We start from the raw sequence: 13,286 nt of genomic DNA, 5'->3' as shown, positions 1-13,286 counted from the left end.
AGATTAATGTTTATTGATTATGTAATCAACCGTAAGCATTTTAATGTATCATATGTTTAAATATTTGTTTTCTGTTCAGATATCATGTGCAGTTTTGAGTAGGTGTCAGGTAAGGTTTAGTAGTTGAAATGATTTTGTGATACTATTACGATTCCTGGCACAAGATATCAATGTGCAAAACAGTGTTTACAACAGTTCACTCTCTCATGTGCATTTCTGTGAAGCCAATAACCTTTGCTACCATAGTTATTTGCTGACAAAGGGGGCGTGAGTGGAAGAGTATTCCTTGCTGCAGGATCAAATGCTTTGTACTTGCACATTGTAACATTTCTTGTTTTGCTACTTTTCATTATTGAGAGACATAAGGTATGTACCGTATGTTTTGTGAAAGTGTTACATTTACAATTAATTAAAGTGTTTGTTTGTTGGGGTGTATCCAGTGGAAATGATTTTCCAAATAGATATTTACAAATTAGGGAAAGATATGTATCTATCAGTATTTGGTGTTGTGTTTAGCATTTGTGCCTTTCAGTTTTGGGACATTTGGTTCAACACCCAAAAGGTAGGGAGGAAAGATCCCGGAGGGGAGGTGGGTTGAGAGGATGGAGGGGGGCGTGGGGCAGCGAATCACGTCATTGTGGCCAAAATGACGCCATTCACAGAGGTTTGCGTCATGCAGGAGAATGGTCTGCTCAATACCTCATGTTTTCATTTTGCTTGATACACACACATATGCAGTGTTAAAGACAAGTGCTGACAACAACTGTCTCTTTGTTTTGTAAAAATAAAAGTATTTGTGTGCTACATGAAAAAACAACCAGTATTTAATAAAATAATAAACTAATTTTCACCCCTTACATTGTAACATGGTTTGTCCAGGAGCAAATGTACTCCTTTGTTTTGCTTTTTTTTTCTTAATGAATCAGGCCCCTATAGTCCAAAATCAGTTATTAAAATGCAATTTCCCTATTCTAGTTCTGTACACTGATTCAACTACATGACATGAAAAGAGCTTTATTAACTAAAATATGTATATCTCCAGCTTTAAAAGTCTAAACATGTTTTCTAAAATCCCTTCCAGTCTGTTTTCTTCACACTTGAATAGTATGATTGCTTTGTCAGCATTTCAGTGTGTGTGTGTGTGTGTGTGTGTGTGTGTGTGTGTGTCTGTGTGTGGTGGGGGTTCTCTTCAAATGGAGAAATTGAGCCACGGGGCAGACCCTCTGATATACCTCCGGAGACCTCTCTGAGTCACCCTGATGCCTGGGGAGCAAAAAGTGTTCTAGAGAAGAAAAAACTGTAAGGCCAATTAAAAAAATTTCCTTTTGACAATCAGTTCAAGTTGCAAGACAGTTTCCAAGTAACTGAGTCCCCTGTTTTGCATGTGAATTGCAGTTCTGGCTACTTTCGGAAAAGCATTAACTGTTTTTTCCAGGGAAAAGTGGAATTTGTCACAGAAACACTATGAAACATTGCAGCACGTATAACTTGTTCTGACAGAGAGCGGGTTGGCTAGAAATGATGCATTGAGGTGTGATGGAGATATTTCTGCATTTCAGGTCAGGTTTGCAGAGCCCTGTTCAGCTTCATCATGAATACGTCGTCTCATATGTCACCGGTAACGACGTTAGAGAGCACAGCGTCTCAGCTAGGGTGCAGTGTGCTCTGTGAGAAGCTGGCTCTTCACTTAGACGATGAAGATGAATTAAAGCATCTTAAGCAGTGTTTTCATATTCCAAAGAAAAAGGATTTGCCAACAAGTAAGACGCATTGTTATGTTTTGTGTTTGGCTTTGATTCTGCTTTTTTTTTTGTCGTAAGGTGAAATATGATCAGAATTTTGAGCTTCTGTACTGAAATGAACTGTATGAACTAGTGAGCTTGGGGGTAATATATACCCGGTCTATGTCACCAACGGTACGAGTGGGTCACCTGCCGGACATGCTTTTTGTCCCATGTCAGCCACTGTTTGTCTATTGTGAGGCCTGCTCGCTGCCGTTCTGTCCATTCTATGTCTCCTTATATATGTACAACTGTGCTTCTGTAGTATTTTGGATCTCTCGTTAGCTTCGCTGTAATGTGTAAGTGACGTCCAGACACTTCTTTGTGATGTCACGAGGCAATGGCTAAACTTACGCCATTTAAGGGCGTGCAGCCACTAAGGTGCCCGCAGGTGAGGGGGGCGAGCAACAAGCATGTGCAGAGGCCCTCTCTACTTATATATTTTGGCTATGTTTCCTCAGTCCTTTTCCCCAGTCAGGTTATTGATTCCTGACCCTTATGGATTTAGAGTTGGTTTTAAGGCCGCAAAAAAAATAATCAGCTTTTTTTATTGTACACGCGCAGTAAAACAAAGCTGAATTTTGAGTTGCATGTAACTTGCTCTTGCGGACCCGATGCCAGGACAGGCAGATCGGTGGGATATGGCACCTTGGAGATGTGGCATACTGATGGAGAGGCAGTGTAGGGTGATACTGGTCTACAGGAGGGCACTTGTACCGGGCCCCTACTCTCATAGGGCCCCTGGTGCTCACTGTTCTCTTCCACTCACTGTCCAGTGTGTCTCTGATTCACACGGTCACAGATATGAGTGTGGTACGAATTAATGGCACTGACAATCCCGACAGAGTTTATAACTACAAAATAACACCGAAAAGTATAACTGCGACCACATGACAATATCGACTTACCATATACCAAGCAGTCTTTATGTCCGGCATCTTTAATTATGTACGGATGGAAAGTGCGACTCAGGAACGCATTGAACGGATGTCACGTCATGATGTCTATACTCGGTTGCCCTCGGGCACCAGGTAATTTTGTTAGGCCTTTGTCCTGGAGCTTTTTTAGACTAGACCCCACCTTAGACCCTCTTAGGAGACGTATTGCCGAGGCTCCCTAAGCTTTGGTGTAAACATGCATGCTGATGGTGACCGTCAGCTCGTATCTATATTGTGTTTCAATGAAAAACATCTAAATAAATTAATAAAGTATGTCTGCTCTCCTAAATGAAGTAACCAGCACCACTGCAGTTACCTGAGTGGGTTGCTTAAACAAGGGGGACAATACGCATGGGGTCCCGTTGTCATAATGGGAAAGGACCTAAAACAACCATTGTTACAAATAAAACACAGTAATCGCCCATAATACAATGTGCAGCCCTCTGCCCCCTGTTCTTCATAGTTAACAAACACCCCCTCCCCCCATTATACGGCCACATGATGCCGTCACCGGTAACCGGAGCACTGCCTCTTATATCTATTCTGCTCCAGGCTCTGATTGCTATGTGTATGTCTTCATCATTGCTATGTGTTTATCTTGTACCTATATTTAATCCAGCAGATGAATCTCTTGTCAATGGGGAAGACGACTGTATATATTTATGCGGCAACTCTCTCGGCCTTTTACCAAAGAATGTTAAACCCTATATTGATGAAGAACTGGACAAGTGGGCGAAAATGTATGTATTGATTTTGTCAGACTTCACATTCAGCCCTGTTGTAGCAAACGAGGGAAGAACAGACGATGTCTAAATGTATTTGTAAGAATGCAGTTTCCAGAAGTGAGTTATTAGTCTTCCAGGGTGTAGCAATAATGGGGTGAGGCAGTCCGAGGGGTGAGATAGGCCTAGCAATGCTGTTGCCCCCTCAAAAGAGCAATGACAAACCTTTTCTGAATGTTACATGTGCATTGAATAAATATGCAACCAAACAGGCTCATAAGGAACCACCATCACCCTAACCCACCACCCCCCGATACTCTGAGTAGAGAGGAAGGGCCAGGGGGACGAGAACGGCATCACTTGTGGTGCTGTGGGGCCCAAAATATACTGTTTCTCCCCTGATGCCCTTAATTTAATGGTTTGAACAGTCCTACATATTACTTTACTTCCTGTCTCCTTCTGTGCCTTTCAGCAAAGTCTTCCAGGAACAGTTGCTTATTTTCTTTGGCCTTGGATACGACACAGAGCTGCTCCCTGTATACAGTTGTATCCAGATCACATAGTGGAGCTCTGTTATATCGAAGGGCAACAAATATAAGCAAACTATATGATATCAACACTTTACTGAAAAACACAGAAGGGCAAAAGCAATGTATTTAGTAAAAGTTTCATAGTAGTTAAAATAAATAAAAGTTGTCTGAAGGTGGCTAAGCAATTTCAAAACTGCAGATATTTAACTGTAGGTCAAGTTAAATCCATTTTGAGAGTATGTTTGTTTCTGTGGGTGAGATCATCTGCAACATATGTAAATGGGGTAGCTGGAACAGAGCAATGTTCTGCAGCTATCTAGGAAGAGTACTAAACGAATATTCTGGAAATTATTGGTAAGATCAAAGGGTTCACTCTGTGAAAGGGGAGCTATTAGGTTCTGCATGGTGAAAGTTTATTGGTCAATGCTTTTGGGTGTTATGGAAATTACTGCCATATCCCAGTGGATTGGACAGTGACTCAAATAGCTGTCATGTAAAGGGCGTTACCCAGAAATCCCGTCACCAAGATTATCTGCAGATTTTTTTCCCAGGGACTAATCACCAACTAACTTCTCGTTGTTGTAGTGAGGCTGTAAGAAAGGCAATGTTTTTTGAATTAAAACAATTCAATTATTCATAAAACCATTTATTGTTAAAGCAGCAATCCGGTGAAAACCCGGTATGTTAACATACATCATCTAGCCGTCTATAAGAAGATTGTTGGTGTTTACCATTTTGCCTTTCTTTTTTCTTCAGACTTCTATTAATAATTTATAATTCTTGTCTACCATGGCAACCACAGTCATATGGCACATGATGTAGTGAGCAGAGAATCTTTGGAATAGCCCTCTGAGCTCTGTCTGCACTTTGACATCCTCCTTCTCCCCCCTGTGCCATCACATGACGTGATGAGAGCTGTGAAAAGAAGATAGTAATTTATTAGAGGATAGCTAAGAAAAATGCAACCTTACAAAGTACTTCGCTTGCTATTTAAAGAAAAAATTATAAATCTATGCAGGTTTCCTGCTTTAAAATCATCATGTTTGCCGACCTAGAAATGATTGTGCTACTATTTATTGTGCCTTTAACACCGAGAGAAAACTCAATCATGTATCTCATCCTTTTACATCCCAAATTTTTAGTATCGGTCTAAAATCCTTTCTAATGGCAAGGTCACCTCGGATGATCAAATGGATTCCTGGAAATAAGAGCAGAATCTACGTACAAAGGGTGTATGACGATTCAGCCTGAATTACCCAAAACCATTAGTAGCACTTGGAGCCCTCACGGCAGTTCTTCCTGCACTACATAGTAATTAAATGTTCAATAATGAGAGTGGTGACAGGGAAAATAGAGGTGAAGGAAACGCTCATTAGCTCTTTTTTTTTTTTAGAAGCCACATTAGTCTTTTCATAATTTTTAACACTTTGTGTTATTGCGTTGGAACTGACCAGGCAGGTATATCAGTAGCAACCAGATATCATTGAATATTTATTTAGTGTTTTCTAGAAATCAAAGAAACAAAAAAGTTTAATTTCATATAACCACTTTTAGGGGCTGATTGCAAAAGCTTATGTTAAGGGAGAAAATCTTGTTAGTCACTGTACAGGTTTTTGAGACATATGAAGCAAAACAATTTTCGCAAGCAACACTATCTTCTGTGGAATGTTTGCATTCCATTCCCTGGATGTTAACGAGTAATCAATGGGTTCCCCAACATTCTATTGGGTTTTATATATCCTTACCTTGTACAGAACTATATTCCTGATGACAATATAGCTCAGGCCATTACATTATCTCATACTTGCCAACTCTCCCTGAATGTCAGGGAGACTCCCTGAAATAGGGGTGACCTCCCTCACTCCCTGAAGAGTCTGGCATTCACCCTGATGCGGAGCCAGTACAAGACGTGGTTGGCTTCGCCATCTGTGGCATGATGACACAGTTCAGAAATTGTGTCCTATGTCCATGTATTGATGCCTATGGAGGTGGCCATTTTCATGGAAACCAAGATTTAATCAAAGAATGACAGGTAAGACAACATGACTTCAGCAATGGAGACAGATATGTAAAAGACACTTCAGTCTCTAGAGATTCATTAGCTGCTTTTCTTTAACGCATAGTTGCCTACTCTCCCGGAATGTCCGGGAGACTTCCCCATTTCCGGGAGACCTCCCGGGCTCCCGGGAGAGCAGGGCAACCTCCCGGTTCTCGCCCCCGCACGCCCACCTCCCTCGGGATAGATACACCTTAAAGATATCCAAGTGCACATAGGAGACATAATAATTTGCTTAAGTTTTAAAAGACAAGCTTTACTTTTTAGAAGGTTCCTAACTAAGTCAGCAGTTTCTACTGTCCTTAAGTTGTCATAGTCCATCCACATTTAAAATCTATTTTCTCTTTATGGAAATGTTAGGCTTCAAATCGAGGGCCTGAGTAAAACGGCAGCTATTTTGAAATATGCGACATGCTGGAAATCCTTTATAAACCCTCAAAGTTTCCTCCACAGCGTCAAAGTTAATTATTTCAATACCGACAAAGTATGGGAAGGTGAGGGATTGTGAAATATCTGCATAGCATTTAGCAGCAGGCTGCAAATGCGACAGGACACAGAGAGTCTGCTGCCAGTAGCTGAAATGCCATTATCTCAGCTGATTAAACTCTGCTGCCGGGTTTTCCAGAACATATTTAGTAATAATCACCTGCAATGTACTGTATTTACACTGGGTGTGTGTTATTGGGGATGGAAAGTTCACAAGATGCTTCTTTGTTTGTTTTTTATTACTCTGTTACTAAAAGCAGGTTTAGTGAGCAGCGTCTGCCAATAACCTTGTACCCAGTGATAGGTTTAATGCATAAATCTAATGAAATACAACAGTGCTGTGTACAATGAAATATACCTGAAGCTGAACACTGGAATTTGTTATAAAAACAGGGTTATTGTATTTGCAGCCAGTAGGTCAGACTGATGTTAATGTGCATTAATAAAGTGGTTTAGTCACTAAAAGCTCTTCACAAATGGCAATATACCAGGATGGTCCAGATAATGGCTTCCAAGCTTTCTGTGGCCCCTAGAATCCTTTGAAAGCTCTATTACATAGTTGCCTACTCTCTAGGAATGCCCAGGAGACTCACGAATTTCTGAGAGCTCCCCTGGACAACCTGTTGAATCCTGTCCGCTTTGTTGGTGAAGTGGGTGGGGGCGGGGCTAGTCATGTCATCCTGGCCCCGCCCCCTGCTATAATAGGTCAAAACTGATGTTGTATAGCGGGGGTAGGGGGGCTAATGGCACGATTAGCATAGCCACGCCCCCAAGACACTGCCAACTTTGGAGATCTCCCGGAGGGGTGATCTCCAAAGTTGTCGAGTATGCTCTAATGTTGTTTTGGCCCTTCAGACACATAGATGTGGCACTCTTCATTGAAACAATTGGACAGCACAAAATATAACAAAACAATACATACAGTATAATGACTATGTATTTCCATTAACAATACACTATATAATTCCAATTAAAAAAATAGGTTTCAGTTTAATTATCATGAAAGAAGACACATTTAAAATAGTTTACTATATTAAATCGCACCGGAACAGTGAAGGGAGGTATGGTTATAAGCAGGATTATTGTGGCAGAAAGACATAGCTGCCAGTTTATTGCATACTTGCCTACTCTCCCGGAATTTCTGGGAGGCTCCCGAATTTCGGGGAGTCCTCCCGCACTCCCGGAAGAATAGGCAAACTTCCCGGACCCTGTAAAATGCCAAAATTCACTGCAAAATTTAATTATATCATTAAGCCCCACCTCCGCTATTCAATGCCTTGAATTTCTGGTAGGGGCGGGGTTATAGTGACCTAATGATGTTATCACGCCCCCTCCTACCCTCTGTCACATGATCTGTGCTCCGATCTCCCGGAGTACAGATTTAAAAAGTAGACAAGTATGGATTATTGTGAGTTGCTACATCTGCAATACTGACTATAATTGTAGCTTACGGTTATGTGAACCACTTGCTGCGAGATCAGTACCTCTCTCCTAAATAGCTGTTTTCAGCATATACCTTAATCTGTAATTCCCAGCACAACCTGCTCTAAAAAAACTAAATACTCATTAGAACAGAAACATCTGTTCAAATACATAAAAACATACTGGGCTTGATTCAATAACAAAGGCAAAACGTATGTACATCAGGAGTACGCACATCCATATTCAGCAAGGAGTGGATGTAAAGATGCGTCTGCTGAAGAATACGGGTCTAGGTGCGCTCTGGTCTAACAGAGAATACACTACAGGCTACGTGCAATACATATGTGGGATATCAAGTCCCAAAACGCACTGAAAAAAAATATGTATTCAATTAATGTCACCTGTTAATAATACAGTATAGTTAAAATAATTTTACATAAAATACATTTATTAGGATGTTATTTATGTCTTCTGTACATAAAATGCATTTTTACATTTGCTCCCTGAATGCAAACACATGTTGTAGCATGCGTACGTGACCGTCATCACCATAATTCAGACCGGTAGATGGTGCAAGTGATACGGCTGAAAATCACATACCTTTGAGATGCCCAAAGCTTAAGTCGGACTCTGCTGTGTGCATCCGAGCAGGCACGCCCTTACTGTGCATTGAGTACATGCGTAAATTCTGTGGGGCTGGGGGTGAATAACCCCCCAAAGTACTTAGTCTTGTCTAGATCTTCATATGATTTTTGTATTTTTATCTGAAAAAATATCATTCATCCATATATTTTTATCAAAGATGAAATCCTTTTGATTTTAATTATTATTTTTTTTCTTTTTAGGGGAGTCCATGGTCATTTCATAGGAAAACGCCCATGGGCACTTGGTGATGAATGTATTGTGGATCTTATGGCTGAACTTGTCGGTATGTGAAATATTACATTACTACTATATTATGTTTTTTTTTATGTGTGGTCTTCTTCTGTTTTTATCCAGAGCTAGCAAAAGATACCTGTTTGCAGGGCCGTAACTAGGGCTGTATGACAGGGGCGACCGCCAAGGATGCAACGCTGAAGGGGGCGCAATATAGGAATATTTTAGGTTAAATTGGTACAAATTGAGGGCTTGGGGGGCGGCATTTGTCTTTCTCGCCCCAGGCACTAGAATTCTAAGTTACGGCTCTGCCTGTTTGTTACAAACTGTCTGAGACTTATTTCTCGATCATTTCAAATGTTATAAATGTTATACCTCCAGCCACTAGAAGGCACTGTGAGGTGTTTTCCGTAGTAATACTGCCCTGAGTAAACTCTGTGGTCACCATATTAATGCTGCTAATTGGACAATTAATGATGATAGAGTGGGCTGCAGTGCAATGTAAAGGAGTTGAGCCAACATTTGAGATCCTGGGGCAGGGGCGTGGCCACATCACAATAGGGGCGTGGTCACAAAGTTGTTGTTGCCTAGTCCCGGGAGCATGACTGCTGGGAGAAATTCCAAAAATCTCAAAAGTTACATTCAGGGACCTTCATGCTTCTACCAACATGACAACGTTTAAAGTTTATGACTCACTTATCAGAAAGAATCTGAACAAATATGCCTTTCAGTAAAGGGTAGTCAGGAGAAAGCCAGAACATTGCAGTCGATTTGCAAATTTGCGTCTGAACGAAACACAAGACCTCGGGAACAATGTCCTCTGGGCAGAGGAGACCAAAGTGGAGTTGTTTGGCGCTATTGCAAAATGCCATGTTTGGCGAAGAGCAAACACAGGATATCACCGCAAGAACCTAATCTCAGTAGTCAAGAATGGTGGTGGGTGTTTGATGATTTCAGGGTCTTTTGCAGCCGCAAAACCTCACAGTCATTGGTCCACCAGAATATTCTAGAGGAAACGTGAGGACATCTGTCCGATAACTGAAACCAGGCGCGGGCTGGCGAATGTCAGCCCGGTGGGCGCACAGGCGGCCGCATCGCTTGTTCTGTGATGCGGCCGCAGGTAAATATTAAAGAAAACATGCATTCGTGGGGGGGCGGGGCGGCCCAAACAGGGGTCAGACGGAGCGGCCCGGGGGACCAATGCCCCCCTTCCCTCCCGGACCAGCCCGCCCCTGACTGAAACTGAGCTGAAAATGGATCATGCGACTAACTAATTATCTTAAGCACACCAGCAAATCTAAAATTGAATGGTCAAAAAAAGAACATAATCCAAGTTTCGGAATGTCCGAGTCAAAGTCTGTATGTCATCTCAATTGAGATGCAGCGACGAGATCTTAAAATAACTGTGCATAAACGAATGCCCACAAGTGTCAATGAATTGAAGGTTTTAGCTAGAATTGTTCTAATATTGTGTAAGAGACTGATAAACTGATACTGAAAATGAAACGTCTACAAGCTACTATATCAGATTCAAACATGGCTTCATCATGTTGACTTAATTTTTTGTTCAATAAATAAAGACAAAAAAAATGTTCAATGTGGGTAATAAGTTATATGATATTAAGTTATATGATGATATTGGCTCGGTGGTTAGCACTTCTTCCTTACAGCACTGGGGTCATGAGTTCAATTCCCGACCATGGCCTTATCTGTGAGGAGTTTGTATGTTCTCCCTGTGTTTGCGTGCGTTTTCCTCCCACTCTCCAAAAACATACTGGTAGGTTAATTGGCTGCTAACATAAATTGACCCTAGTATGTGTGTATGTTAGGGAATTTAGACTGTAAGCTCCAATGGGGTAGGGACTGATGTGAGTGAGTTCTCTGTACAGCGCTGCGGAATCAGTGGCGCTATATAAATAAATGGTGATGATGATGATATTAGAGTTATCAAATTTTAGGACTTGATGATTGTTCTTCTATGTAAAACACTGTTTTGAAAGCGGGCATACTTCTCTTTTGACATGACTGTATATGTATATACGGGTATGTGTGTACATATCATATACAGGAGATAGGCTCACAAATCCTGTAAACCTCATTGGCTATACACCAGGTATTGGCGTTGACAAGAGGGGGGGGTGAAGTACTGATGTCCTTCTTGTGGAACAGACAATGTGGAACACTGGTTCGATGATCTGCCAATGAGCTGATTCAGCACGGAGCTGTTACAACAGAGCTGAAGTGATGAAGTGAATATGCAAAAGGCAAAGTGCATTTAAATTAGAATGATTGGACTACTATTCATTAAATTGGTAGTGGTTGATTTATATGGCAGTATGCAAAGCTTGCTCCCAATTCCAGCCACTATTAGTTCTCCAACACTCGTCTCCTATTAATCACTAGAGAGATCAGATAACGCTAACTTCCCCTCGGCTGCAACTTTAAAGCAACAAAACTAGGAGCTTAAATGTATTTAAAGATACTTAACTTTTTAGATGTAATAATGTATAAAGGGGGTAGGACATCTAGCATCTTGAAAAGCTGCTAGAAAGACAGAGACTGACGTGAATTAACAGGGATCAAAATGAAGGGAGACAACAGCATTTCCCCAAACAGCAAGACAGGGTCACGGGCGTACTTTGGGAAAGTGGAGGTGTTGCCCTTAGCAACCAATCAGATTGTAGTTATAATTTAACGGAATGCACAAGATAAGTGATAGCTAGAATCTGATTAGTTGCTATGGGTAACACTTCCACTTCTACTTTTCAGAAGGTCTGATAAATCTACTCCTTAGTGTGTGACATGTAAAACCATTTCAAAACCATGGACAGACTTAGGGGTATATTTACTAAACGGCGGGTTTGAAAAAGTGGAGATGTTGCCTATAGCAACCAATCAGATTCTAGCTATCATTTATTTAGTGCATTCTACAAAATGACAGCTAGAATCTGATTGGTTGCTATAGGCAACATCTCCACTTTCTCAAACCCGCAGTTTAGTAAATCTAGCCCTTACACTCACTGTAGGTAAGTGTGCGCCAAAGCCGATGCAGTAAAGTATCATCAGGCTGATTTTTGAGGATGATTTTTCAATTTTTGAGTTTAAATTGCATGTGCATTTTTTTTTTTTAGAGGAATTTGAAACAACAAATGGTTGTTTTTAATTTTTAAATAGCGCACGCTCTGATCGGACGCAATAATGTCTAGAAACAGAAACATATCGTACAGAGAATAAAAATCCTGACTTTTCCAATAGCTATTCTGACCCCCAGGGCCTATGTAAGGCAATAAGTTGATACTGTTCAAATATACAGTATATTTTCTGCCAACCCTTAGGCCTCATAAAGTCGGATATTAAAAATCAAAAGCTACAGCACATTTAATGTGCGTCAACAAAGCCTGGTAAACGTTCTCTGCTGTCCGGATCTCTAAAAATAAAAATAATGGAAGAAAATGGACCTGTACATGCACGCTTCAAGTCAGTTTCAATTAGAGATGGTCACTGACCCCCGTGTTTTGGTTTTGGATTCGGTTTTGGATCTGGATTACCGTCGTGTTTTGGTTTTGGTTTTGGTTTTGCAAAACCGCCATTGCGTGTTTTGGTTTTGGTTTTGGTTTTGTTTGGTTTTGTTTTGCTATTTTTTTGGAAAATCCATGTTTTTGGGCCTAAATTAACCCAATTTAGTGCTCCAACTGTTTTAGAGACAAGTAATCTAATTGTTGAGTTAATAAATCATCCAAAAAAACAGTTTAATTCTTCGTTGGTAGGCCTATTCTACACACAAAACAGATTGTCTTCCTCTCCATCTATGCATATTGGCAATGCAGCCATCGTCTTTGAATGTATATTACACCCTACACTTATAGTTAAATATGTAAAGAAATGGAAAAAGCCAGTTTGGTTTCTGTCTCTCAAGGCCCCCCTCCACTTGTATAAAATACCAAAAAATTCAGCCATTATAGACTGTACAATATTAATTGACATGGAGAAAGCCAGTTTGGTTTCTGTCTCTCTAGGCCCCCCTCCACTTGTATAAAATACTAAAAAATTCAGCCATTATAGACTGTACAATATTAATTGACATGGAGAAAGCCAGTTTGGTTTCTGTCTCACTAGGCCCCCCTCCACTTGTATAAAATACTAATAAATTCAGCCGTTATATACTGTACAATATAAATTGAAATGGACAAAGGCAGTTTGGTATCTGTCTGCATCAGATCCTCTCTCCACTAGGAGTAAAATAGAAAACTATTCAGCCGTTATATAATCTAGAATATAAATAGAAATTGAGAAAGGCAATTTGGTATCTGTCTGCATCATAATCATCAACATCATCATTAGCGCCCTCGTCGCCTACACAAATCTCCCCCTCATCCTCTTCTAATTCCAAAGTGGCATCCTCAATTTGGGTATCACCGGCTACACTCGGGCTATTAAGGCACACATCAGCAGAATGCTCACGATTAGACATCCTA

At 40.7% G+C, this 13,286-nt stretch overlaps 1 protein-coding gene across 1 annotated transcript in view; it reads left to right on the top strand.

Moving 5' to 3' along the window:
* The first annotated feature begins 294 nt into the window (after positions 1-294).
* The window catches only part of KYNU (kynureninase), a 64,229-nt gene continuing 51,237 nt past the window's right edge, over positions 295-13,286 (top strand). Inside the window, exons 1-4 of the mRNA XM_075178675.1 lie at positions 295-366; positions 1,560-1,760; positions 3,339-3,459; positions 8,781-8,863. Coding sequence (XP_075034776.1) covers positions 1,592-1,760; positions 3,339-3,459; positions 8,781-8,863 — 373 coding nt within the window. The 5' untranslated portion in view covers positions 295-366; positions 1,560-1,591. The remainder of the gene's footprint in view (positions 367-1,559; positions 1,761-3,338; positions 3,460-8,780; positions 8,864-13,286) is intronic.

The sequence above is a fragment of the Mixophyes fleayi genome, chromosome 7, assembly GCF_038048845.1.
Source record: "Mixophyes fleayi isolate aMixFle1 chromosome 7, aMixFle1.hap1, whole genome shotgun sequence".
Taxonomy (NCBI): domain Eukaryota; kingdom Metazoa; phylum Chordata; class Amphibia; order Anura; family Limnodynastidae; genus Mixophyes; species Mixophyes fleayi.
The sequence above is the reverse complement of the archived record's forward strand: the minus strand, read 5'-3'. Positions and strand labels throughout refer to the sequence as shown.